Here is a 24,355-nt window from a genome sequence, read left to right on the forward strand (position 1 = left end):
ACCTGGACTCCCTCATCGAGGCTACCCAACAAAAACTCAGTAAAAGTGGCTAAATTAGTCTCAACTGAACGCCCCTTGAAGAAGCCATGCTGCTCAGGAATTATCTGAGATTTCACAAGATGGAACAAATGGGGATATATCAAAGACTCAAACAACTTCTCAAAGATGGATAGTTTACTTATTGGTCTATAATTCTCAACGCACAACTTACTACCCGATTTAAAAACTGGAACTATGCAAGCCAATTTCCAGCGTTCCGGAAACACCCCCGAGGTCAGAGATTTGTTAAATATAATGCTCAAAGGCTCCGCAATTGACACACAACAGGATCGAACGAATATCGCTGGTATACAGTCAGGGCCAGGACCCTTACTAACATCCAGGGACAGTATAGCACGTACAACATCATCCACAGTAATACTGACTGAATTTAAAATAAAGGAATCAGGAAGACACCCAATATCACTATCACCACTACGAGTCGACGGGTTGTAAACGCTTTCAAAATAGTCTGCGAACAGATCACTTATATCCTTACCCCCCTTCGCAGATCGGTTGCCGTATGACATACAATCGGGACAGCTGAACACCCTATCCTTGACAGATACAAATTTAAAAAAGTTTCTTGGATTAGTTTCCAATTCACATTCAACAGATGATCTGTACCTGACAAAATCACGCCTGATCATCCTCTTGCACAATGTACGCAAGCTTTCGAACTTAAGTCGATCTGATAAATTTCTATACGTTTTCCATTTTCTATGTATTTTATTTTTACGTTTAATCAGCTTGATTAACTCTTTAGAATAATAAGGTGGATAGTGCTTATTAACTCTGTGTTTAGGTACTAGAAGATCGATGATATCATAAATGATATCATAAAATATATCCACAATATAATTAATATTGTTGCAATCAAATAGATCAGACCATGAGATTCTGGCAACTGCACGATTGATCGCATCATAATCAGCACGCCTGAAATTACGCCTGAGAAGACATTCACTATTTCTCAAATATTTGCAATCCTGAATATCTAACAAAAATTCAATGGAGGGGTGATATTTATCCTCAGGCACAACTGGAGTGTTACAACTAGTTATATTACTAACAATTTGAGAATTACACAAAACTAAATCAAGAATCCTACCATTACAATTGTTAATGAAGTTAAATTGCAATAACCCCCAAAATGAAAATGTATCTATAAGATCTTCGTATTTACTGTGGACATCAATGGCATCAAAGACACCCACACTGTCACCCTTAACCCATTGTAACTTCGACAAATTAAAGTCACCCAAAATCAGAACAAAGTGATTCTTTATCTTAGCCATGTTTTGAGATAATTTTTCTCGAAAGAACGATGCAGCATTGGAATCAGATGGGGGTATATACACACAACATAAAAAAATTGTAGTATTGTTTATCATGATTTTTACCCAAATGTCCTCTGCTTCACTTTGAAAATCATAAACCAGCAAGGGCTTCAATTTTCTCTTGATCGCCACAAGAACACCACCCCCATCCACTCGAGCACTAGAAGTAGAAGCTCGATCTCTTCGAAAAATCGAGTACTCGTCAAGGTCAACCAACTCACTATCAAATATCCTCGAATTAAGCCACGACTCAGATATAAACAATAAGTCATGCCCGTTAGAGCCAACACCCAATCTAAAGTCATCAAGCTTAGTCCTCAGACCACGAACATTCTGATAATAAACACTTATAGAACCATTCATCAATGGAGTAACCACTATCAACAAAAATATAAATTCAACCACTTAAAGTCGAGATATGTCGTTCTCAGAAGATATGTGGATGATCCTTGAATTGTCATCCCTACGAATGAGAACATTTCCATTGTGTGTCCACACATATTTATATCCTTTATGTTTTGCCAGCTCACGAGCCTGCTTAAAAATTATCTTGTCGGCCAATGTAAGATGTTCATTTATATAGAGTCTATCGGCCACATTCGACACCGTTATGCCAGCATGAGTACTACCCATCGTAGCACGCTTTTTACGGTAGTTGGCCAGAAAATTATCACGATCATTTTTATTGGAAAATCGAACTATAATATTCTTATGTTTATCCTTGACTGATGTTGGAACCCTGGTGACATAATCGATCGCTCTGGGCTCAACTTGGACCCCCATAGACGACCCAATGGAATTAACCATCTCAATCAGGTTTTCACCAGACTTATAGGGGACATTCTGTATCTCAATGTTATTCTGTCTATTATGTTTTTCGATGTTGTTGATTTTTGCATTAAGAAGCGATACTTCTTTTTTGAGATTACTATTTTCGCTCTCCAATTTCGACACGGCTGCTATCACATCATTAAAATGCAGAAGTTTATTCTCAAAATCAATTATTTTGTCGAAGCAAAAAATTACAGTCCTCTTCAATTCCCCTATTTCTCTAGTTAGACGATCAATAACAGAAGATGAACTCACCGGGATCTCGTCCCCAACCTCAACCTCGTCAGGACCCCGATCGTCACCGCGGATCCTAGTCGGCAAATCACGAGAGAGACTCGGACGGGCCACCATCGTCGCCGAAGGTACGCCACTGCGTAAACCGGGGGATCCCTCGCGGCATGACGCACATTTCCAACCAGCGCCGGGAAGTTCCTTGATAGCGGCCAGCTGACCCCTCTTGATATCAGAACATGTACCATTCATATGATAATCGCCTCCACAAAAACCAGTACAGGTGACGAAAGGACTTTTTCTTGATATTGATTTATTGCATTTACGGCACAATAACATTGCTGATTCAACAATATTTTCACGGCGCAACAAGAAAAATAAGACAAGCGTATCGACAGCCGCGACAACAAAACAAAATAGGTTCGGATCGAAGAAAAATGCAGTAGAAATTTTCAAATTACACGGGTACCGCCGTAACAAACTATGGAGCTCTCACAGACACGTCCGCACGGAAGCAGTGTCTATTATAATGTATCAACTAGGCACAAATAACCTATACACTAAAGAATACATCGACCAAATATACAACACAATAAAAAGAAAAATAACAATGAAGAAAATCTACCCCCATATCACAAAAAAAAGACTCTACTTAACAGTACCATATTATAAAGGCTTACACGAAAATATACAGCGAAATATTACGAAATACGACTACACACTGATAAACAAACGACATAAAACAATCGATAACCTATTAGTCAACAACAAAACCAAAACTAAACGAGAGGAAGAAAGTGGAGTATAACAGATAAATTGTTCAAGCTGTCCTGCTTTTTACATCGGCATGACTACACGTAATATGAAAAAACGTTTCGACGAACACAGTAAAAATCACCCCAAGTCAGCATTAGGATGCCATATCAACGAATGTAAACATAACATAGAATTCGATAACTTGAAAATATTACATAAAGGTCATAATTTTTATAAACTAACAATGCTAGAACAATTGGAGATTTTAAAGAACAGAGATAATCGACATTTACTTAACGAACTATCAGATTTCAACCTTAGAGAGGGCAGCCTAATAAAGATAACTAATTTCCCTAACATACCCCCTAACATTAGAAACGTGACAGATGACAACTTAAATTAACTTACACTTTCGTTTAGGCTACGTATCGAATAATTTCACCACATACCGACCAGAAGAAATTCAACAACAACATTCTTCCACATTGTTTGTTGTCGAGAGTCTAATGATTTTTATAAAAGAGACTACCTCATTGACGGTAAGATTGCACATTCTTACTACAATGCCTACATGAATTTAAGTGATGAAATTTTGAGAAAACACATATATACTTTTCAGCTGGCCTGATGATGGTTTGACAACCGAAATCGATCGCCAAAGAGTAAAACTTTAAAGGAAGTGTGTTTTTTGTTTTTGTTTTATTATCCCTGTTGATCCATCTAAAAATCGACCAATCACATGATTCACATGCCTTCCAACGCTTCACGTGCATTTCAAACCGCATTTATAACCATTGTGAAAAGAATAAGATCATCGCCACACAACAGAAAGCATGCGCCAAAGACGAGGATGCAAAGAACTGCTAATAATCAGAGGCGTAGGAAGGGGGGTGCGGAGGGGGCGGACCGCCCCGGGTGCCAGAACTGTGGGGGTGACAAAAATGTATCTTGAGAGGCTTATATTTGATTAGAGCGTATTTTCCTAGCAAAAAATAAAGAAGTACATCTAAGTCGGATCGATTTTAGATATAGTTTACGTACGATCGCTAAAATTGTGGGTGAAGTACGATTATCTATTAGGATAGATATCGTATAATGGCAAAGAGGAAGGTTAATCTTTGAAAATGGCTACTAAGAGAGGAGCGGAACAGTGAGTAAAGAGTACGATGGCGTCGAGAAGGAAACTTGTAGTCAGGGCTGAATAGAGTAGGAGCAGCGAGTGTCCGAGTGGAGTGATTTATGACCCATTATATTTCCACTGCGCCTGCCTCTTCCAGTAGTTTTATTTCGTCATTCATCCTCAGTGCGTCTGCGTCAGTACCTAAATTCGACAGCAATAATACGCAAGCGCCGTTTACTCGTTTATTGCTTTTGCTTCTTTGTGGTAATCTAGACTAGCTGTGTTATTGGTGCCGTGGTGTACGTATAATCGTACAGAAATAAAATATTGAATCAGTGGTCCAGATTATTCTACCTCTTCGATCTGGCACAAGGGCGGATTTAGGGGGGGGGGGGGCACGGGCCCCCGTGCCCCCCTCAGACGGGCGGATCTTTCTATACATACTTGAACTCTTAAAAATAAAAGTGAAGTTCATTTCTCACAGTTACTGTTGATTTTTTTGCTCATCTGCCCGTTGTGCCCCCCCCAGAAAAATCCTGGATCCGCCCTTGATCTGGCAGCTATTTAGGAATTTGGGTGAGTTTTGTTTTCCCACGCGTTTTGATAGTTCGAAATGTGATAGGATGAGGAGCAGAGGTAGGTAATCTACCTATGCACACTTTCGCAATTTAGTGAAGGTCGATCTGTTGAGAAGTAGCAGGAGGACTGACAAGGTGGAGTGCTCAGTATGAAGCTGTTAAGACTGTATTCCAAAGTTCCAAGAAGATTGCCGACATAGCATTGAGGAACTTTGTGACCCTTCAGAAACTATCCACACTTGAAGAGCAGCTCAAACTTTATTAACTGCAGAATGTGATTTTTCATTCCTGTGCTATTTGAGTCTATGGAATAGTGCACTAGAAGAAAAAAGGCTTTTAAACTTCTCATTCTTATGAGGAACTTTTCGACACTTATTCCTACAGTGTCGAAAAGTGCCTCATCATAATGAGAAGTTTAATAGCCTTTTTGATTGAAAACAGGCAATGGAATTTGCGAAAGGTATTTGTGACGAGATGAAAATTCCTACCGCCAAAAAAAGAACCTTCAGAAGAAGGAAATCTATGCCGGAGAAAAAGATATCGGACGATCGATGTTAGGGTGCATTGACACGTTTCAACAAAAAATAAACACTCGTTGCCAAGGCATGGAAGTGATATCACTCAGGTGTGCTATCTTGCAGACCAAGAACTTGCTGAAGAGTTCAGAAACTGAATTGCTAGAATTAGTTGGCAGTTTAGTTTGGAGTTATAAGAAAATGTCTTCAGAAGACATTTTGAAAGAAATCCCACGTCTGAGTTCGGCTAGCGTTCCTGAAGAAGAAGCTCTGAAGTGGAGTTCTTTGAGACTATTGCAGTTTAATGTCGAGTATGAGCTTCCAGATTCTGTTCCAAATTTAACGTTAGCACTTGGAGTTTACCTTACATTACGTGTTTCTGAGTTTTTCCAAAACTAAGCTTATTCAAAATTATCTCAGATCTACTATGAGCCAAGCTCGACTATCTTGCTTGGCTATTTTATCCAATGAGCATGGTGTAGCCAGAGGGATCGACTTTGATGAGACTATTTCTCAGTTTGCAGAGAGCAAAGTCAGAAAAAAGAAGTTCTGAAAGAAAAGATGCTGATAAGTTGTTGAATTTGTGCAAAAAACTGATTTTTTTCATTGAAATATAATATTTTACGTGTTGCCCTTCACACCTCTATGCCCATGTTTCAAACACTTCAAATAAAAACTTGTAATTTTGTTAACAAACAAAAAAGGCTCAACAATGTTATGTAATGTTGGGGGGCGACATGTTGAAATTCCGCCCCGGGTGTCACAAGAGCTTGCTACGCCTCTGCTAATAATAGATTCAGTTATCTGCAATCAAGCATTCTCTAAACAAAGGAATCTTTATGTAGACTACAAAAAAGCATTCGATTCCATACCGCACGAATGGCTCTTGATGATCTTGAAAATTTACAAAATATATCCCCATATTGTTAAGTTACTGGAAAACGCCATGTCAACCTGGCGCACCAGTCTACAGAAGAAAGTAGCAGATGGCCCCATCACAACTGGTGACGCGGAATTTTCCAAGGAGACTCGCTGAGACTCCTGTGGTTCTGCATGGCCGTGAATCCCTTGTCTCATAGATTGAATTCTACGGACTACGGATTTGCCATCAAGTACGGCATTGGACATAAGTATGATGAAGCTGAATCATCTTCTTTGCATGGATAGGTAATTTAAAACGTTTGCATCTACTAAAAATCAAATTTAACGGATGCTGAAAATGGTAGCAAAATTCTTTGAAGGAATAAAAATGAAAGTTGGACTGGAAAAATGTAGTCTTCCCTATTGGGAAGATTATATTTAATGGAGAGGCAAAATAGAAACGGTATACCTTATTCAAACTCAATAAGGAAGGTGCAGAAATCGAAGCATTGAAAGAAGAAAATACGTGCAGGTATCTAGCTGAGAAGTTCACTAGAACACTAAGAAGATAAGGAAGAGTGGTCTAGACAGCAAGAATCTGATCAAAGCAATTAATACCTACGCTTGCTCAGCACTGAATCCGTATCATCACTTGGACCACCACCGATTTAGCAGCCCTACAGAGAAAAATAAGAACAATGCTGACGAATCATCAAAAACAACACCCTAAAAGCTCAATAGAACGAACAGAGCTACCACGACATCTCTTGGAGGTCGAGGAATTTTTGATTTGTCCAACGGTATTGTAATGTATTCTTCTTTGGATCAAACCTGTTAGGGTTAGAAATGACAGTTTTCAATATAAAAATCATCTAATGTGGAAGTAATCAAAAAGCCAGGGTCGTGACACTCTCTTACCCCCACTCCAAATTGTATATTTATTTCTAATATCATGGGTAAGATGTCTCTAGATGCAAATATTACAATGTTTGATCTATACAGGGTCTTTCACTTTTTTTTTTTTGGTGTGTAGCAGGGGGAAAATCTGCAAAACAGACGAACACACCCTCTGCTGAGGGGGAACAGTGTGGGGATTCTCACTCTCTGAGCTCGAGACCCACTAAAAACCCTTAACTGCTTCTTCACAGGTTCCGGGCATTTTGCCTATTAACCAGTTGACTCTTATGGTTTCTGGACTCTCACACGATCATAGTCGTGTTGATAGTTGTATGCTGCCTATAGCTTTTATAGGTTAAGCTCTTCTTTGGTTACATTCAAATCCTTAACTGATCTCTCGGTCTTCGGTGGTAGGTTCTTGACCTTCTAGCTTCTTCGTAGTCCACTAATCTTCGTAGTTCCTCATTTGGATGTTGTTTGGCTTTGTCGAATATCCTTTCCGCCTTTCTCTTCATAAATTATGTAACTAGTTCCCATTCCAAGTCCTTGTAGATTTGTTTGTTCCTAACAAACCAGGGTACGTCCATCGCCATTCTAAGGAGTTTATTCTCAGTGGCCTGTATTCTCTTGATGTGGGTCTTGGCTGCGAAGCCCCATGCCGCCGATCCATATGCGAGTTGTGGTCGCGCAATAGTTTTAATCATCGTCAACTTGATGTTCTTATTCATATGACTTCTTCTGCCTATGAGTGGATAAAGTTTACTCATTGCGGCTTTTGTTTTATCAACAGCACATTTGATGTGGTTTTTCCATGTAAGTCCTCTGTCAAGCGTCACTCCTAGGTATGTTGCTTCATTTTTCCATTCAACCTCTTCTCCATCAACTTCAAGGTTTTCTTCCATCCTCAATCTTCTCTTTTGCAGTAATATTGCTTGAGTCTTCCATTGATGCACCATTTGAGTAATTCATCTATGGCCTTCATTCTCCGGTGTATGATCTCTGGGCGTCGATGTCTGAACGCTATTCCTGTGTCATCTGCGTACAAGGTGAGCATATTTCTAGCATTCTTCGGGATATCATAAACGTATATTACGTAAAGCAGAGGTCCAAGTACCGATCCTTGAGGCACTCCCGCTTCCAATTGTCTGGTTTGAGAGGTTGCTCCATCTATCTTCACATAAAAGTTTCTATTCCTCAGATAGTTCCTTATAATCTTGCATAGCTTGGTCGAATATCCTGCTTTTTTTAACCTTGTAGATTAGGCCTTCGTGCCATACTCTATCAAAAGCTCTCTCGATATCCATCAGAACTAATCCTGTGGCCTGTTTGGTCTGCATTCCTTTGGTGACGTATTCTATGAGCCGTAGTAATTGGAATTCAGTCGAGTGTTCTCGTCGAAATCCAAATTGTTCGGGTGAAATTACCTTCAACATTTCTGTTTCCTCATTCAGCCTTTTGGCGATAACCCTCTCGACGACTTTTCCTAGTGCTGATAGTAGGCTGATTGGTCTATAATTATGAGGAAATTTCCGTTCCTTTCCAGGCTTGTTGAAAACTATCATTTCTGCAGTTTTCCATCTCTTTGGGTAGTATTCGGTCCTCATCAATCCGTTTGTTATATTCGTCAAGGCTGCTATTCCTTTTCTAGGCAATTTCTTCATATAATTCGTTATCCTATCTTCTCCCGGTGCTGTCCGGTTTTTCAGTTTCATTATGATCTCTTTGATTTCTGTTGGTGAAGCCGGTTTTGGAATGATTTCGGTTTCCGGTGGTTCCATCATCAGTTCTTCGTTTGCCTCCACTTCTTCTTCTAGATCTTCATTGTCATCATCATTTCTGTAATTCATTCTGGCTTCTCTCTCAATGAGGGCTACCGCGTGTGAATTCGCCGCTAGATGTGCTAGTGTAGCGTGAGGTCCAAATCATAGACTCAACTATATGATTAATATTAAGTTTATGGTTTTCATATATCTATAATACTTTTATTGATATTACGTGTTTAATGCTATAAAATAAGTGAAGCCAAATCATTGTCAGAAAGGGACTTACACACATGACGAACAAGATATTGATTAGTAACCAAATATTTATATATTCAATTTCTCCAATATTTTGATCTGTGAAATGACAAGTTCCCGTCATCGTAGATAAACAAATCTTGCATTAGTTTGTCTATGTTCAGGACCTCACTCTACAAAGGCGCCAACTGGTGAGCAAAAAAACGGTAGCCCCCATTGAGTCGGCAAGTGCTTCGGCTTTTTCAAGTCTCATATATACCATTCCGTTTGCTCCATGCGGTGGAGGTATAACTGTCTGTTCTCGTCGTAAGCGTTTTTGCATTTTCCAAGCCGAGTGATCTATTGTATTCAGTTCCCTTAATCTCTGGTGCCATCTGTTATTACGCAGTTCTGTTAAAGCATTTTTCAATATCTGACTATGCTTATTCAGTTTCTTCTTGTCTTCTCCTCTTTTTGTTGTTCTGTAGATTTTTCTGAGTCTTCTGTTCTTTTTTATAAGTTCCTTTATATCCCTTGGCGTATCTCCATGTGAATGTTTCGGAATTGGTTTCCTTATTCTCTTGGCTGTTGTTGCCCAGGCATGCGAATGTACCAGGCATGTAAAGGAGTACCGCAGGGCTCGGTCCTGCGTCCTATACTGATCCCTATTTTTATCAATGACATACTGGAAAGTATGGAATGTTATGGAATTACCTTATATGCTGATGATACCTCTGTATTGGTGAGGGGTTCGGACCCAGAGGAAATTCGTGAGAGAGTATGTATATACTAGCCTGTTTGAAATATGTCCACCAAAATATTGAACAATTTCCAAGAAACATGAACAGCCATGCTTTTGATACTAGAAACAAATCTGCTTTGGAGATTCCTTACCATCGAGTATCGACTTACTTCATCCCAACAGTTCATTGACCATTGGGGTGCTGTTTTTTACAATAGAGTTCCGAATTCTTTTAAGAGGTTGGATAAAAAGCGATTCAGTCTGGAGATGAAAAGAATGCTGTTGAGGACTGCTCTCTATTTCTCTCTTATTTTTAGAGAATGATACTTTCACATGATTTTGTTTATTGTGTTTGAATTGTAGTTGTCATATATCTACCTTATATATCTATATATAGAAAAATAATAAATATGACTTATCACTTAAAGAAATCTTCGAACACTCTGCAGAAAGCAAAATGCAGAAACAGATTGGTAAGCCTTTACATGGGAGACACAAGAGCGAGGTCCATGATTATGTCGACATATCTGCGTCGAACTACTGGTTGACTTCCGGAAGGTTGTTTCCTGAGACATCATTGCCATCCAAGATCGAGTGATTCCAACAAGTAACTACATGAAATATATCGCCAAGGATGCCTCAGTAGCGGACGATAGCTGTCGTTATGACTGTGCGACACATGTGACCATCGAGCACATCACTGGGGGATGCCAGAAGTTCGCAGGCACGAAGTACAAGAATAGACATGATGCTGTTGCCACACCGAGAATTGGCTATAAAATGCCAACTTTCAAGGTCACGAAAGGTTCCTTATTACAATTACCATCCAGATTCTGTATTGGAGAATGATCACAAGCTCTACTGGGATCGCACAGTGATTCTCACAGACCGGAAAATTACGCACAATACACCTGAAGTCATATTACTGCAAATCGAAAAAATTTCTGAATACATAGACCTCGAGGAACAAACCAGGGGACGATGGAAATTGAAAGATATCAAGACCATTCCTATTGTCATTTCATCAACAGGTCTGATACCGAAGAAACTGACAGATAATCTGGAGAAACTTGAATTGGACAAAACCAAATATACGTCCGGACATTGAGAATTCATTTTCAATATTATTTCTACTTTATCGAAAAATTGAATAAACTCAAACGTTCCACATATCGTCGAAAATAACAGAAATATTAACACCACTTTATCATCTTTCAACTGCTACGGCAAAGTAAATACGGTTTGTTTTACTAACGATTTTGCTTCAAACTGCCACCGAGGGCGCCACATACAAATATGCACAGCGCGTATAGAGTCATGCAGAAAGCGGTACTGCTGGGGACGGCTGGAACGGTACGCAAGTTCCTGGGAAACCCAATAACACCTGGGTCAATGAGAGGAGGAAGAACCCGACCACCACCATGAGCCCGAAAACCGGGAAAAGGCTCCAACAGAGCTTAATCCTTTATTGATATCTAGGATAAGTGAATGATCCTAATTTAGACAGTGTCCTAAAATACGACACTTGTGGAGATTATTCATTATGCTATGGTTTTTTCAATTCTTTACTTCCTCATTCTGGGTGAAACGGCATCTAGTAGTACTCAGATAACAAATCGATTTCCAGGAAACAATATTACCCACATCCTCCATATTTAATTTGAACCTGAAAGGTATGTGAATTGACGCATGTGTAGAATTGCATTTCAGTGGGTGATTTCTTATAAGATAAGTAGTACGAATCGACACCATTTCAAACTATTGTTGAGTAGACTTTTCTCAACAAGAATGTTGCCTTTTATGAATTTTCCAATTCTGAGTGATATAAATTATTCATGCAGCATCTGAGTGTCGAATTCATGTACCCAATTCTTCACAAACATAATAGTTCATCCTTCTTCACAGTATTCTTGAAATTCTTTCGCATCCAATACATCTTTTCTTCTTCGAAAATTCTCGTGGGGTCATAAATTCGACATCAGTGTCGAAGTTATATACATTTCGAACATGAATTCGACACCGACGGTAAGTGTCTTATAGTTATGTATTTGCCAAAGATTATAGAGTAGAAAGATAGGAAACGCCCTCATATCGCTAGTACTAAAAACCGACTACATTTTGGCCAGTGAAAACACATTTGACAATGAGATGGCGCTGAAAACGTATTATCACTACAGAAAAACTGTTTAATAACAGTTTTCTGTTTTATAATTGAGGGGCGCGAAATTCGAATTCCAATCCTTGTATTGAATTTCAATATTGACCTTGTTGAGATCGGAAAACAAACATCCTGAGCGACAAAACAAGAGGATGGTTTTGTTTTGTGACCAGGAAGAATATTTGAAGTAACAGACTCGAATAGATTTACCTATGTATTTCTGATTTTCAATACATGCTTACAATTCACATTACGTATTTCCAATACAGTTTCTTTGAAATATTGCTGAAGTTTCCATAAAACTTAGCTATATCGGCCCCGACTGTTCGTTCATCTGATTTGGTTCTGCTTCAAATTCCAACAACACCGAATTCTTAGCTGTAGTTCTTCATTGTCCATACAGAAAACTGAACTTATTGAACGACATTTTGAATGAATGAATGTTCTACACCCCTTTCTCGAAACTAATATATTTTCACACACCAATAATCGCTTATAAATACAACATATTCGTACGTCGTACAAAGTATTCAAATTATTTTCAAATATCAATTGACAATGCTCTGTCAAATTCTAAACAGCGCTACCTACAGTGGGAAAAACGAAATTGATCCCATATCCCCAGGAAGATATATCTATATATCTCCTTGCATATCCTCACGAAATTAAAAACAAAATCGAATCAGTGAATACACCAGAGTTTTAGACATCTTACCCGCAATCGAATAACAATAGAACTCGAACTGGTCCAATAGGCATCGTCTCTGAAATACTGACAGTACTGTTCAGGAATATCGGAACAGACGGTAGATCTCATACAATACACCTGGTATAAAACGTGTTAATTGTAACTCGGCTCATCGAAAGAATATTTTGTATACAAATTGTTAAGAAATTGTTGATATAATACATAAACTGAAAAAAAAATCTGACATAATTGCTGCGCAAACGCTGAAGATAATATCATTGCTCTATTTTATTAATGAATAATAACTACTACTATGGAGAGTAGAGAGAAGGAGAACGATCGCTGCTTTGTACCCTAAAATATCATAGACACATAGAGTCTCTATGTCTATGTAAAATATGTACCAATAGGGAAGTTCATGCTTTTGCCAACAGGCGCGCTGGCCATCACGAGAGTGCGAAATTTTGATTTAAACTAGTTGAAGTTGGCTGGGACTGCTGAGAGAACTGTTTTCCTGGTGACAGATGATAGGAATATTATTATTTTCGATTTTTGATAAGAGGACAACATATTGATGTTTATGTTCTGTGACAACATATGACCATTGTGAAATAATTGAAGCGTGCGCTAGTGTGAGAGTGTTTTGCCATCGGAAAGAAAAGGAGAAGAGATAACATTTCCGAGATCATTTTTGAGAGAAAAGTGGAAAAAAACCTTACCTCAAGAATCGACTCCGAATTAATTTGTATGTCAAGAGCACTTTTGCGATGAAGATATCAAAAAGATGATGGATTCATTATAAACGAATTCGAAATTGTCATCCCTCGTGAGAAAGTTGACTCTTCTGAATAAGAATATCTAACCAATAAAACTACATGGTTCGGAAGTGGATATTCTTGAAGAATTTTGTTGGCATAAGATAATATATGGTTTATATCGGTTCTCAGCTGAGTATTGGCAACAGAATCTACTCTAATACCTAAGTGATAAATCTGAGATTGCTACCTTTTGTTGTCTTGATGTGTACTACTCCTCACTACGGATTTATATAATTTTGAAGATTACGGTAAACCAACTAACATAGCTGCTTTCAATAAACAAAAGTAGGTAAAATTTTTTTGATCAGTGATTTCTTTTGAATTTCATTGATTTCGACTTGTATTTTATTGCATATAATTCAGAGAACTCCTAGTTAATATAGATTTGAAGAAAGGTATTTGAAAAATCATCAGAAAAACCACGATGACACATAACATAAAATAAAATGAAGGCTGAATGCATTTCAAATTGATGCTTGAATCCCCACCCCTTATCGATACACGCTGCAATCGCAGCGACACCTATCCTATGTTTCCCGTTTTCGGGGACACATTTTTAGTACGTCGATCGTTCTCCTTCTCTCTATACTCTCCATAAATAGTACAATGGGACCTTGGAACATAGATACAAGGAATGGAAAATAAACATTTGTTGTTGTCCAAAGACTGGAGTGAGATAGTGGCTTAGTGTCGCCAATCGGCAATCACAATTGAGATAGTTGAATCTGGCATTGTCACGTCAATTTTCAGTACAAAAAGGAGGAGCTATACAGCTTCTACTCTGTAATCTGTGGAGCTATATAAATTTATCATAGACATAGAGAAATGGACTGTGCCTTCCCTTTCTATCTAGGTATGCATGAAATACGGTCAAAAAAAGTGACAGAGAGAAACGCACGTCGGGTAGGCAGTTGTCTTTTTCTAGAATTTTGATTGGTCCGGACTCACCCCTATATGAACAGAAAAGAGACAGGTAAATGCCCGACGATCATTTCTCTCTTTCTATAAAAAAGAAAATTTCATGCTGACATTGCTCAGTCCATGTCTCTATGTCTATGAAATTTAACGTGCGTTCAAAAAAATTCGTCGTCAAGTAGGCTATGAAATTTTGAAGGCTGATGTTCGGTATATCGACGTTCAAAATTCCATAGCCTACTTGACAACGAATTTTTTTGAACGCACGTTATTTATTTTACAAAAAAGCATCGAATGCATAGATTACAGTTACTGTAATCTGTGATCGAATGTTCGTACCACAACAAATACATTCATAGTCAAGGAGATATTATATCTCCTATATCTCCTTGTTCATAGCTTAGCACGTCAATGTCCATTCCATGTATTTATCATAGAGAAAGGGTCTCTGCTGGTATTTATGTTCTAAGAATGGGACAGGCAATGGCTGTATTCGGGTTCGACTTTTGGAAGGTCCGAGAATTGTTCTAAAACTGCTCAAAACTGTTTCGCCCTAGTATCGAATCCTCTGCGCAGTTCTAGAACTATTCTCGGACTGTCCGAAAGCCGAACCCGAATACAGCTACTGTGTGCCAATTAAGGAGTTTAAAATAGCAGTAATAAAGCCTTTGCACAAAAAAGGGATATAACTTATTGACCTATATCTCTTATCGCCAATGTCATTGGAGTAAATGCTCAATGATAAATAAATATTCGGGAAAACAATCAAAAGAAAACTAGATAACTTTTTGACAATGAATAATATTTTATGGGAACCATTTTTGAACCAATTTTGTTTCTAAAGCCCGTTTGCAACAGCCGAGAATTCTCTGGAGAATTCTCTACAAAATTCTCGCAAGAAAAGGGCGGAGACTATTTAGTACGCAACTGAACAGAGAATTCTACCGAGAGTGCGTATGTAAAGCTGCATTCACAATCAATTTGCGGGCCGAAGTGCACTTCGGCATGAAATTTACCATTCGCAATAATCTTGGAACCAAATAATGAAATGAATCAAAAATGTAATTGATCAAAACATAAGCATCAGCATCATCCATAGCCGGCACGAAATTCCTTGCCGAAGTGATAGTTTGCAACTTGCAAGAAATTTTCTCTTGAATTTCATTATGAATGGTAACGGAGAACGCCATCTGCTAAGCTTCCGTGCCGAAGTGCACTTCGGCCCGTGAATTGATTGTGAATGTAGCTTAACGGTACATAATTCACGGCGCATGAAATCTCGAGTAAATTTTCTAGAGAATTCTCGGCTGTTGCAAACGGGCTTTATATATAATAATGAGGTACTATTTAGGGCAAAATATAGTTGGGGACATCATAAGTTATGCGGTTGAACAACCATTTCCTACAGGGCGAATAGTTAGGCAAATCTGAAAAAAAAAGAAAATAAGATTTTAATGGTATTTGCGAAAGATTCAAACATGAGTAATACAATAAATTTCGAAAAGAATTTCTATATTTCTGTAGTAGGCTACGTGAATCATTTGATTGTGATACAATCACCATCAATGTTCACGAAACGACAGAGCAAGTACATAAAATCAAGTACCTAGGCATAATTGAGGGGTTCAGAGCTGAAGTCAGAGGAACCAAGTCCATTCAGCCTAGTTTTGAGTTGAATTACTTAGAAGTTGTTTATCACCAATTAATTAAAAAGTGACTTCTTCAGATATATGGAGGGTCTCTACCCTCCATATTCAGATATTAAAAGATTAGAATGTAAGCATATGTTTACATAAGAATAATAATGAATAAAGAAGTCACTTTCGAATTAATTGGTGATAAACAACTTCTAAGCCATTCATGTCAAAACTAGGCTGAATGGACTTGGTTCACTTCAGCTCTGATTCCCCCAATTATATAGATTGTCATCTTAGATTGCACCATCAATAAAATCAGTTGCAAAAACATTAGGTTAGTTTTAGATTTCTCATAATTAAGGGCATTAAGGCTTCTTTATTTCAGTTTGGTAGAGTCACAACTAACATACACCCATACATGGCATTCTCGATTGCGGCCTGCGGGACAACCGAGTCATGTGAAAAGATTGAAAATTGATCAAAAAATAATTCTGGAACTAATGTTACAGTACAATTACCTACTGAGCTGTCCTGCAAGGAAGCACACCTATTTGATTTTAGAGGCTTGTACTTCTCTAGAGTGGTAAAGTTTTATTTTAAAGATAAATCTTACTTGGAACGAGAGATGTTATCCCACTATGTAGTAGCAAACAAGAGCTCCTGAAACTACAAAATTAAAAAGGAAGCCTGCTAAAACGACTGGCGCCTTAGATATTTTGCATTGTTGAGGCCTAGATTCATCAATAGATGAACATACGGTTTTGGGAGCACATTCTCTTAGAATCTTAGATGATTCTTAACTGATTTCTTATTTGGCGATGGCGCCCATGTGGTGAATGATTATTTTTCAAATTAATCTCCACCAGATATACATTAATTTAGTGAGGTAGCAACGTAACTTGCCTCCATCCTATTTTTTCTTTATATGTTTAAAATTACTTCTTATCCCATAGATAGTGTTGAGCTTACACTCATCTATAGCTTTGTTCGTAGAGTGGTTTGCAACGGTTGTGAACTGTACAGAGCAAGCGCAATTCCATTTTAGGGTAGCGAAAATCCATTTGCGCTTACTCTGTACAGTTCACAACTGTTGTGAACCACTCTACGAACAAGCCTTATATTTTGTGTTTGTTTTGTTTTTTCATACTGTACTGAGTAGGTACTGCTCCAAAAAAAAAAAAAAATACTGATTATTGATTATACTTGCATACCATTCTCGCCATCCCTAGCAGTACCGCTTTCTGCATGAGCCTATAGATATTTGTACTTTGAGATCGCTGTATTTTGAACTTTTCATTGTAGTATTGTGGCTATCTAGTAGATTTTTATTATCTGGAATCGTTGCACCGATGAGTAGTGCTCTGTTCTCATCCTCATTCAGGCCAAATTTGTGTTATTTTCCAGTCTATGTACATGAGAACCATGCGATCCCATTAGAGCTTGTGATGATCATTCCACTACTGGATGGTAATTTTAAGATTTTTTGACCTTAGAAGTCGATGTTTTATTGCCATTTTTTTGGTGTAAAATAAAGAATTTCTTCTTAATCTAGGACTAAGTGATGTAAAGCTGTTGATTTCTTGATTAGGCTTTGTAAAACTGTGCACTAAACTTCTGTTTCTTTTCACTAGTTATATAAGGTTTCTTCACTTACAACTAATCATAGTTTCTCCGAAATCCGTGACTCAAAATTAAGGATTACAAGCAGTTTTTTAGAAGTTTTTCGTAGTAAAGACCCAGCTCTCTATATCAGTTAGGTGATGGCTTCGGGTGAGAAGCCCCATCTAGGGGGATGCATTATTTATCTCCAAGGACTTCTCCTTCTAGAGATGATAACCAATTAAATTAAGTATTTTGATGAAGTGTTATGTAGTACGTTCAAGGCATATGAATTCATTTCAATTCTCACAGAGAGCACATGTTCACCACACGTTCACAGAGGAACATGTGCTATAAAATAAAATATGTAAATAATCAATACTTTAATGAATAAACCTTAACAATAATAGGTACATATTATGGAAGTTAATTCACTAAAACCCAGGAATGACCTTGCCTTTCTTTGCAGCTGCTTTCAACTTATTAATTTTCTTAGTTTTCTTCCGTTTATCTATATTTTCTTGTCTCTTTTTCTGTCTCTCTTCCTTTCCTTTCTCTACAGCTTCTTGTCTAGCATCCCACTTCTTTTTACTAGATTTATGTTTTTGTTCTCTTTTTTTGATAGATTTCTTCAATAAAGATGGATCATCCCTAACTTTTTCACCACTAGCTTTAGCCAAAGCATTTTTCCATACTGTTTTTTCCTGCACTTCAGTGGCTCTTTCAAAATCCCCACTTTCTTTTAGGTTGACTATTTTTTCTTGTTGTTTTTCTAATTTTTTAAGTAATTTTTTTGGATCAGTTGTACCTTTTTTCTTTTCTTTATTTCCTATATCAGAGAAGTCAAATTTGGAAAACACCATTTTCCCTTCACTGTTGAAAACAGGTTTCGCTACTTTTTCATTGACCTCTTGTTTTACTTCTTCAGTTTTTACTTTCCCAATGTCGACAAGCTTCTTCTGCATTTTTCTTTCATTGCTCTTAGTCTTTTTTTTCAATTTGTTTTTGATTCCTTTCTTCAGCATCTTGTCTTTATAGCTGATATTATTTTTACCCTTCATGAGATTCAAACGTTCCTGCAATTCAGTTAAAGATTTTGCTCTAGTTTTATCATTGGCACTTTGTTTCTTCTGCATGCTTTCATATTTCTCTTCTTTTTCGTCCTCTGGAAATAATATATTAGCGGATATTCATTTCAGAAATGAGATCTCTACTTACCATTTCTTGAAGGCATGCAAGTAACAGCGAATAATTTTTTTATGAAAGCATTCTCTTGCACCACCAATGATTCAATTTTAGAAATACTAATATTTTTTGGATTATCTGATATTAAATGCATTTTCGTTTTCTACTTCATTCCCATATCAACAAAACTTAAATAAAATTGAACACGATTTTTGGAGGTTCTAACAGACACAGAACACTAATATAACTAACCTAAGTTATAATCACAGAACACGTTATGATTTCTATGAAAGGGAGACAACCAAAAATAACAGAGACAACCAGTTGTAAAAATGCTCATAGAATGTTACTTATCTTTTTCTTCCAGGTTTTTATCAAAGGAAATTTGTTTGCTTGCATATCATATTAGCAAAGATATTAGCAAAGATTAGCTTTGATATTAGTGAGGTTAGGCGGGAATTTTGAATCGCGATCCATTGGTGGATCTGATCCCTGAATTCCCTATGCATTTCTCATGGGACTAAAAATGCCGCGCCCGTTTTTGGATATTTTAAGATTTAAGATTTATTTCTCTTGGAATGTGTTCTATGATTCTTTCTCGACAAGTTGAAAACAAAATTTCGTAATAAAATGGTATATTTTTTCAATAATGGATCAATATAAAATTGGTCGAGAAGATCCATGGAAGTTTATCGTAGCTTCATTTCGTTTCTAACCTCTGAAGCTGACATCATTCTAACGCGCAAGCGTAGCATGTCATTTTCCTTGTTACGGTTCATGATTGACGTATAGTAGAAATGATCTAGGACATACGGATATATTCCGTACATTGAACTCTATGGGGTTCCCATAGAGTTCAATGATTCCGTATAATAATGTGTTCAATTTTGATTTTAGAACATATAATAGCTATTTATGTAACAAGTACATAAATAAATTCTCCAGCACTATCCATTTTTTGGATTATTGTGACGTTTGTCACAAAATTAAGGAAGTAAACAACTGTGTTTACTAAGGTTGCTAAGGTCGCTGGTTACTAAGGTAAGATAATCGAAAGCACACTTAATGTTTTTCAGTGATAAGCCATTTCAGAAAATAAAATTTCTGCATTGCAGTCGAACATAAAGCTTTGTATGCAACTTGTACATAATTAGGCTTTATGGACTCGCCCAAGTTATTGGCCTCGCTCGCTTTGCTCGCTCTGCCATAAACTTTTGGACTCGTCCATAAAGACCTAATTTATGTACTTGTTACATAAATAGCTATTATATGTTCTAAAATCAAAATTGAACACATTATTATATGGAATATATCCGTATGTCCTAGATCATTTCTACTATACGTCAATCATGAACCGTAACAAGGAAAATGACATGCTAGGCTTGCGCGTTAGAATGATGTCAGCTTCAGAGGTTAGAAACGAAATGAAGCTACGATAAACTTCCATGGATCTTCTCGACCAATTTTATATTGATCCATTATTGAAAAAATATACCATTTTATTACGAAATTTTGTTTTCAACTTGTCGAGAAAGAATCATAGAACACATTCCAAGAGAAATAAATCTTAAGAAATTCACTAAAATATCCAAAAACGGGCGCGGCATTTTTAGTCCCATGAGAAATGCATAGGGAATTCAGGGATCAGATCCACCAATGGATCGCGATTCAAAATTCCCGCCTAACCTCACCTTATTATGTACGAGTTGCATACAAAGCTTTATGTTGGACTGCAATGCAGAACTTTTATTTTCTGAAATGGCTTATTACTGAAAAACATTAAGTGTGCTTTTGATTTTCTTACCTTAGTAACCAGCGACCTTAGCAACCTTATTAAACACAGTTGTTTAATTCCCTAATTTTGTGACAAACGTCATAATAATTCAAAAAATAGATAGTACTGGAGAAGAAAGCGTAGAAAATTCAGCCGTAAGCGCCAAAGAATCTCTCTTACCCACTAAATCTGAAAGTGCTTATGAAAATATGTATGCGGCCTAAAAAGTGGTGTAAAACAAAGAAAATTGTAAAATCGACAGAAGACAGTATTCTGGTTTACTTCAACAGTGAATTGAAAGCTCACAAAAGTTCTTCGCTATGGACTACATAGATGAATCGAAAAGTACTAAAATAAGTGTTGCCATCATAATATTGGGCCAGGAAGTAGTTGATTCAAGCATCAAGAGTATTCCAGATCGAAAACTGTGCTTCCACTTCGAGCTCGACTTCGTCAGGCATGCATTTTTATAATGACAAAGAATGTGTTTTTAATTCACTACCACACTAATGTTTAGAATAGTAATTCATGATTTTGTTTTTAGGTCGAAGTTCAATTCTTGTTCCTTGAATAAAGTGTTGTTTGCATCTAGTATATTTACTTGACAGAATGATAGTGACAGTTGAGTCCAATAAAGTGGTGTCCAATAATTCTAAACGAATTCATAAATGAAGTGTTTATGATGCAGTCGAACATAATAGCTATTTATGTAATAAGTACATAAATTAGGTCTTTATGGACGAGTCCAAAAGTTTATGGCAGAGCGAGCAAAGCGAGCGAGGCCAATAACTTGGGCGAGTCCATAAAGCCTAATTATGTACAAGTTGCATACAAAGCTTTATGTTCGACTGCAATGCAGAAATTTTATTTTCTGAAATGGCTTATCACTGAAAAACATTAAGTGTGCTTTCGATTATCTTACCTTAGTAACCAGCGACCTTAGCAACCTTAGTAAACACAGTTGTTTACTTCCTTAATTTTGTGACAAACGTCACAATAATCCAAAAAATGGATAGTGCTGGAGAAGAAAGCGTAGAAAATTAAGCCGTAAACGACAAAGAATCTCTCTTACCCATTAATTTTAAAAGTGCTTATAAAAATATGTACGCAGCCTATAACAAGTCATGTAAAACGAAGGAAATTGTAAAGCTCACAAAAGTTCTTCGCTATGGACTACATAGATGAATCGGAGAGTACTAAAATAAGTGTTAACACCAGAATATTGGGCCAGGAAGTAGTTGATGATAGCATCAAGAGTATTGCAGATCGAAAAGTGTGGTTCCACTTCGAGCTCGACTTCCTCAGGCATGCATTTTTAGGATAACAAAAAATGTTTTTTTAATATTCACTACCACACTAATGCTTAGAAAAGTTATTCATAATTTTGTTTCAAAGTCAAAGTTCAATTTTTCTTCCTTGAATAAAGTGTTATTTGCTTCTAGTAAATTTATTTGACAGAATGATAGTGACAGTTGAGTCCAATAAAGTGGTGTCCAATAAAGTAGTCAATTATGGACACTAAACGAATTCATAAATAAAGTGTTTATGATTCAGTCGAACATAAAAGTATTTTGTGATGTAAAATGTACTTGGAAACAACCTCTCATAATGGCAGCACCCAATTTTGCATGTCTTTATATTAACATTTACTTCTAACTAGCGATATTCCATCTTAAAGTTGATTTCTATGTAAAAAAATTTGAATATGGATCTCCCGCCAATTAAGTGATTCTAACCTCACTAATATGGTCTATAGAATATCTATATCTCTGTTGCGAATCCAAAAATCTAGACGCCCTCTGCCGACTGAATTACGAAACTACTTTGTCAGTACTGCAAAGAGAAAAAAAAGTGTTGTTTCTCCACAAATGTCTTTAAGGATCTATTCATAGATATCTCTTTTTTCTGGATCTATCTATGGCTGTGATCCGTATATACACATTTGGTAACCGAAAGTTACCAAAGCGGTTACTCTAGTGACTGATATTGAACCGAATTGTCAGGAATTCGACATATACGGACCACCCACTTACTATCCAGAAGAAACCAAAGTGTATATACGGACCACAGCCTTGGTTTCTTCTGGTTAGTAAGTGGGCGGTCCGTATATGTCGAATTCCTGACAATTCGATCCAATATCTGTCACCAGGCGTATGGTCCGTATATACACATTTACACATTTGGTAACCGAAAGTTACCAGAGCGGTTACTCTGGTGACTGATATTGAACCAAATTGTCAGGAATTCGACATATACGGACCACCCACTTACTATCCAGAAGAAACCAAAGTGTATATACGGACCACAGCCTTGGTTTCTTCTGGTTAGTAAGTGGGCGGTCCGTATATGTCGAATTCCTGACAATTCGATCCAATATCTGTCACCAGGCGTATGGTCCGTATATACACATTTACACATTTGGTAACCGAAAGTTACCAGAGCGGTTACTCTGGTGACTGATATTGAACCAAATTGTCAGGAATTCGACATATACGGACCGCCCACTTACTAACCAGAAGTAACCAAAGTGTATATACGGACCACAGCCCAGAGTAACCGCTCTGGTGACTTTCGGTTACCAAATGTGTATATACCGTAGATAGAGCATTGAACTAAAGACTTTAGTCCTTGTTTATATAACCCCTAGGTCTATAAACAAGGCTTTAGTTCAATGAGATAGAGTCATAGACATATTAAACACATGTGTTTTATAGGTCTATGGATAGAGTATATCTAGGGTATATACCATATATCTATTATATAATATAGCGTATGGTCCGTATATACACATTTGGTAACCGAAAGTTACCAGAGCGGTTACTCTGGTGACTGATATTGAACCAAATTGTCAGGAATTCGACATATACGGACCGCCCACTTACTAACCAGAAGTAACCAAAGTGTATATACGGACCACAGCCATAATAGATATATGGTATATACGGATATACGCGATACGGATATACGGTATATACGCTATATCTAGCACAGAACACTCATATAATCATAGATTATATTATTAATCTATGAATATAATATCTAGGTTGTCTATGATCATGATCTATGGCTAATATTACATAGACAAAGGTATGCTCTATTATATCAAAGAGTACTCAAAGGTTACTCTTTGATTATATGTTTTGTTTTCTCTTATCTCACATTGTCCAACAAAGTATTATAATTATTATTCGGAGAAGTTATATTGGGATCATTGTTCTGGGTTTCTGAATGAAAATATTGATTCCAAAAAAATATTGGAAAAGGTATTTATACCAGTGGTAGGAGCATTGAACTAAAGAAATTAGTTCAATGGGTAGGAGTTAATAAAATTTTAGGTTAAACGATTTCTCTTCGCGAGAGTTTTCTGCTTAATTTAATTGACGATTTAGAAATAATAATCAAAGATTATAGAGTAATATAATCTTTGATAATAATAATATCCTTATTTTCCCAATTTAAACCTCAAGGGTAAGTTCACCAAGTAGGTGCTAAAGTTCAATGTATGGACGGTACCTACCCTGCATAGTTCAATGGTAGGTGCAGTACCACTTAACCTCTGTTATGCGTATGGTCCGTATATACAAATTTGGTAACCGCAAGTTACCAGAGCGGTTACTCTGGTGACTAAATTGAAACAAATTGTCAGGAATTCGACATATACGGACCGCCCACTT

At 37.1% G+C, this 24,355-nt stretch overlaps 1 protein-coding gene and 1 long non-coding RNA gene across 3 annotated transcripts; one reads left to right on the forward strand and one right to left on the reverse strand.

Moving 5' to 3' along the window:
- Positions 1 to 16,098: 16,098 nt before the first annotated feature.
- Positions 16,099 to 18,139, forward strand: LOC123314995. 2 transcript variants are annotated; one of them, XR_006537898.1, is made up of 2 exons: positions 16,099 to 16,457; positions 16,509 to 18,139. It is a non-coding gene; the product is annotated as an uncharacterized LOC123314995 (long non-coding RNA). The 2 variants fall into 2 exon arrangements; XR_006537899.1 differs by having other exon boundaries at positions 16,517 to 18,139.
- Positions 18,091 to 19,171, reverse strand: LOC123314993 (surfeit locus protein 6 homolog). The gene is made up of 2 exons (XM_044900504.1): positions 18,941 to 19,171; positions 18,091 to 18,887 (listed from the first exon to the last, which is right to left on the reverse strand). Exons 1-2 carry the CDS (start codon positions 19,059 to 19,061, stop codon positions 18,157 to 18,159), a joined length of 852 nt encoding a protein of 283 aa, XP_044756439.1. The 5' UTR covers positions 19,062 to 19,171; the 3' UTR covers positions 18,091 to 18,156.
- Positions 19,172 to 24,355: the final 5,184 nt, after the last annotated feature.

Source organism: Coccinella septempunctata, chromosome 6, assembly GCF_907165205.1.
Source record: "Coccinella septempunctata chromosome 6, icCocSept1.1, whole genome shotgun sequence".
Lineage (NCBI taxonomy): Eukaryota > Metazoa > Arthropoda > Insecta > Coleoptera > Coccinellidae > Coccinella > Coccinella septempunctata.

What these genes read in the sequence shown, in the direction of transcription:
- LOC123314993 (XM_044900504.1), bottom strand. Translation starts at nt 19,061, where the DNA reads ATGCATTTAATATCAGATAATCCAAAAAATATTAGTATTTCTAAAATT. An exon ending in TTGCATGCCTTCAAGAAATG is followed by an intron (nt 18,888 to 18,940) that starts GTAAGTAGAGAT and finishes TATTATTTCCAG; the next exon opens with AGGACGAAAAAGAAGAGAAA.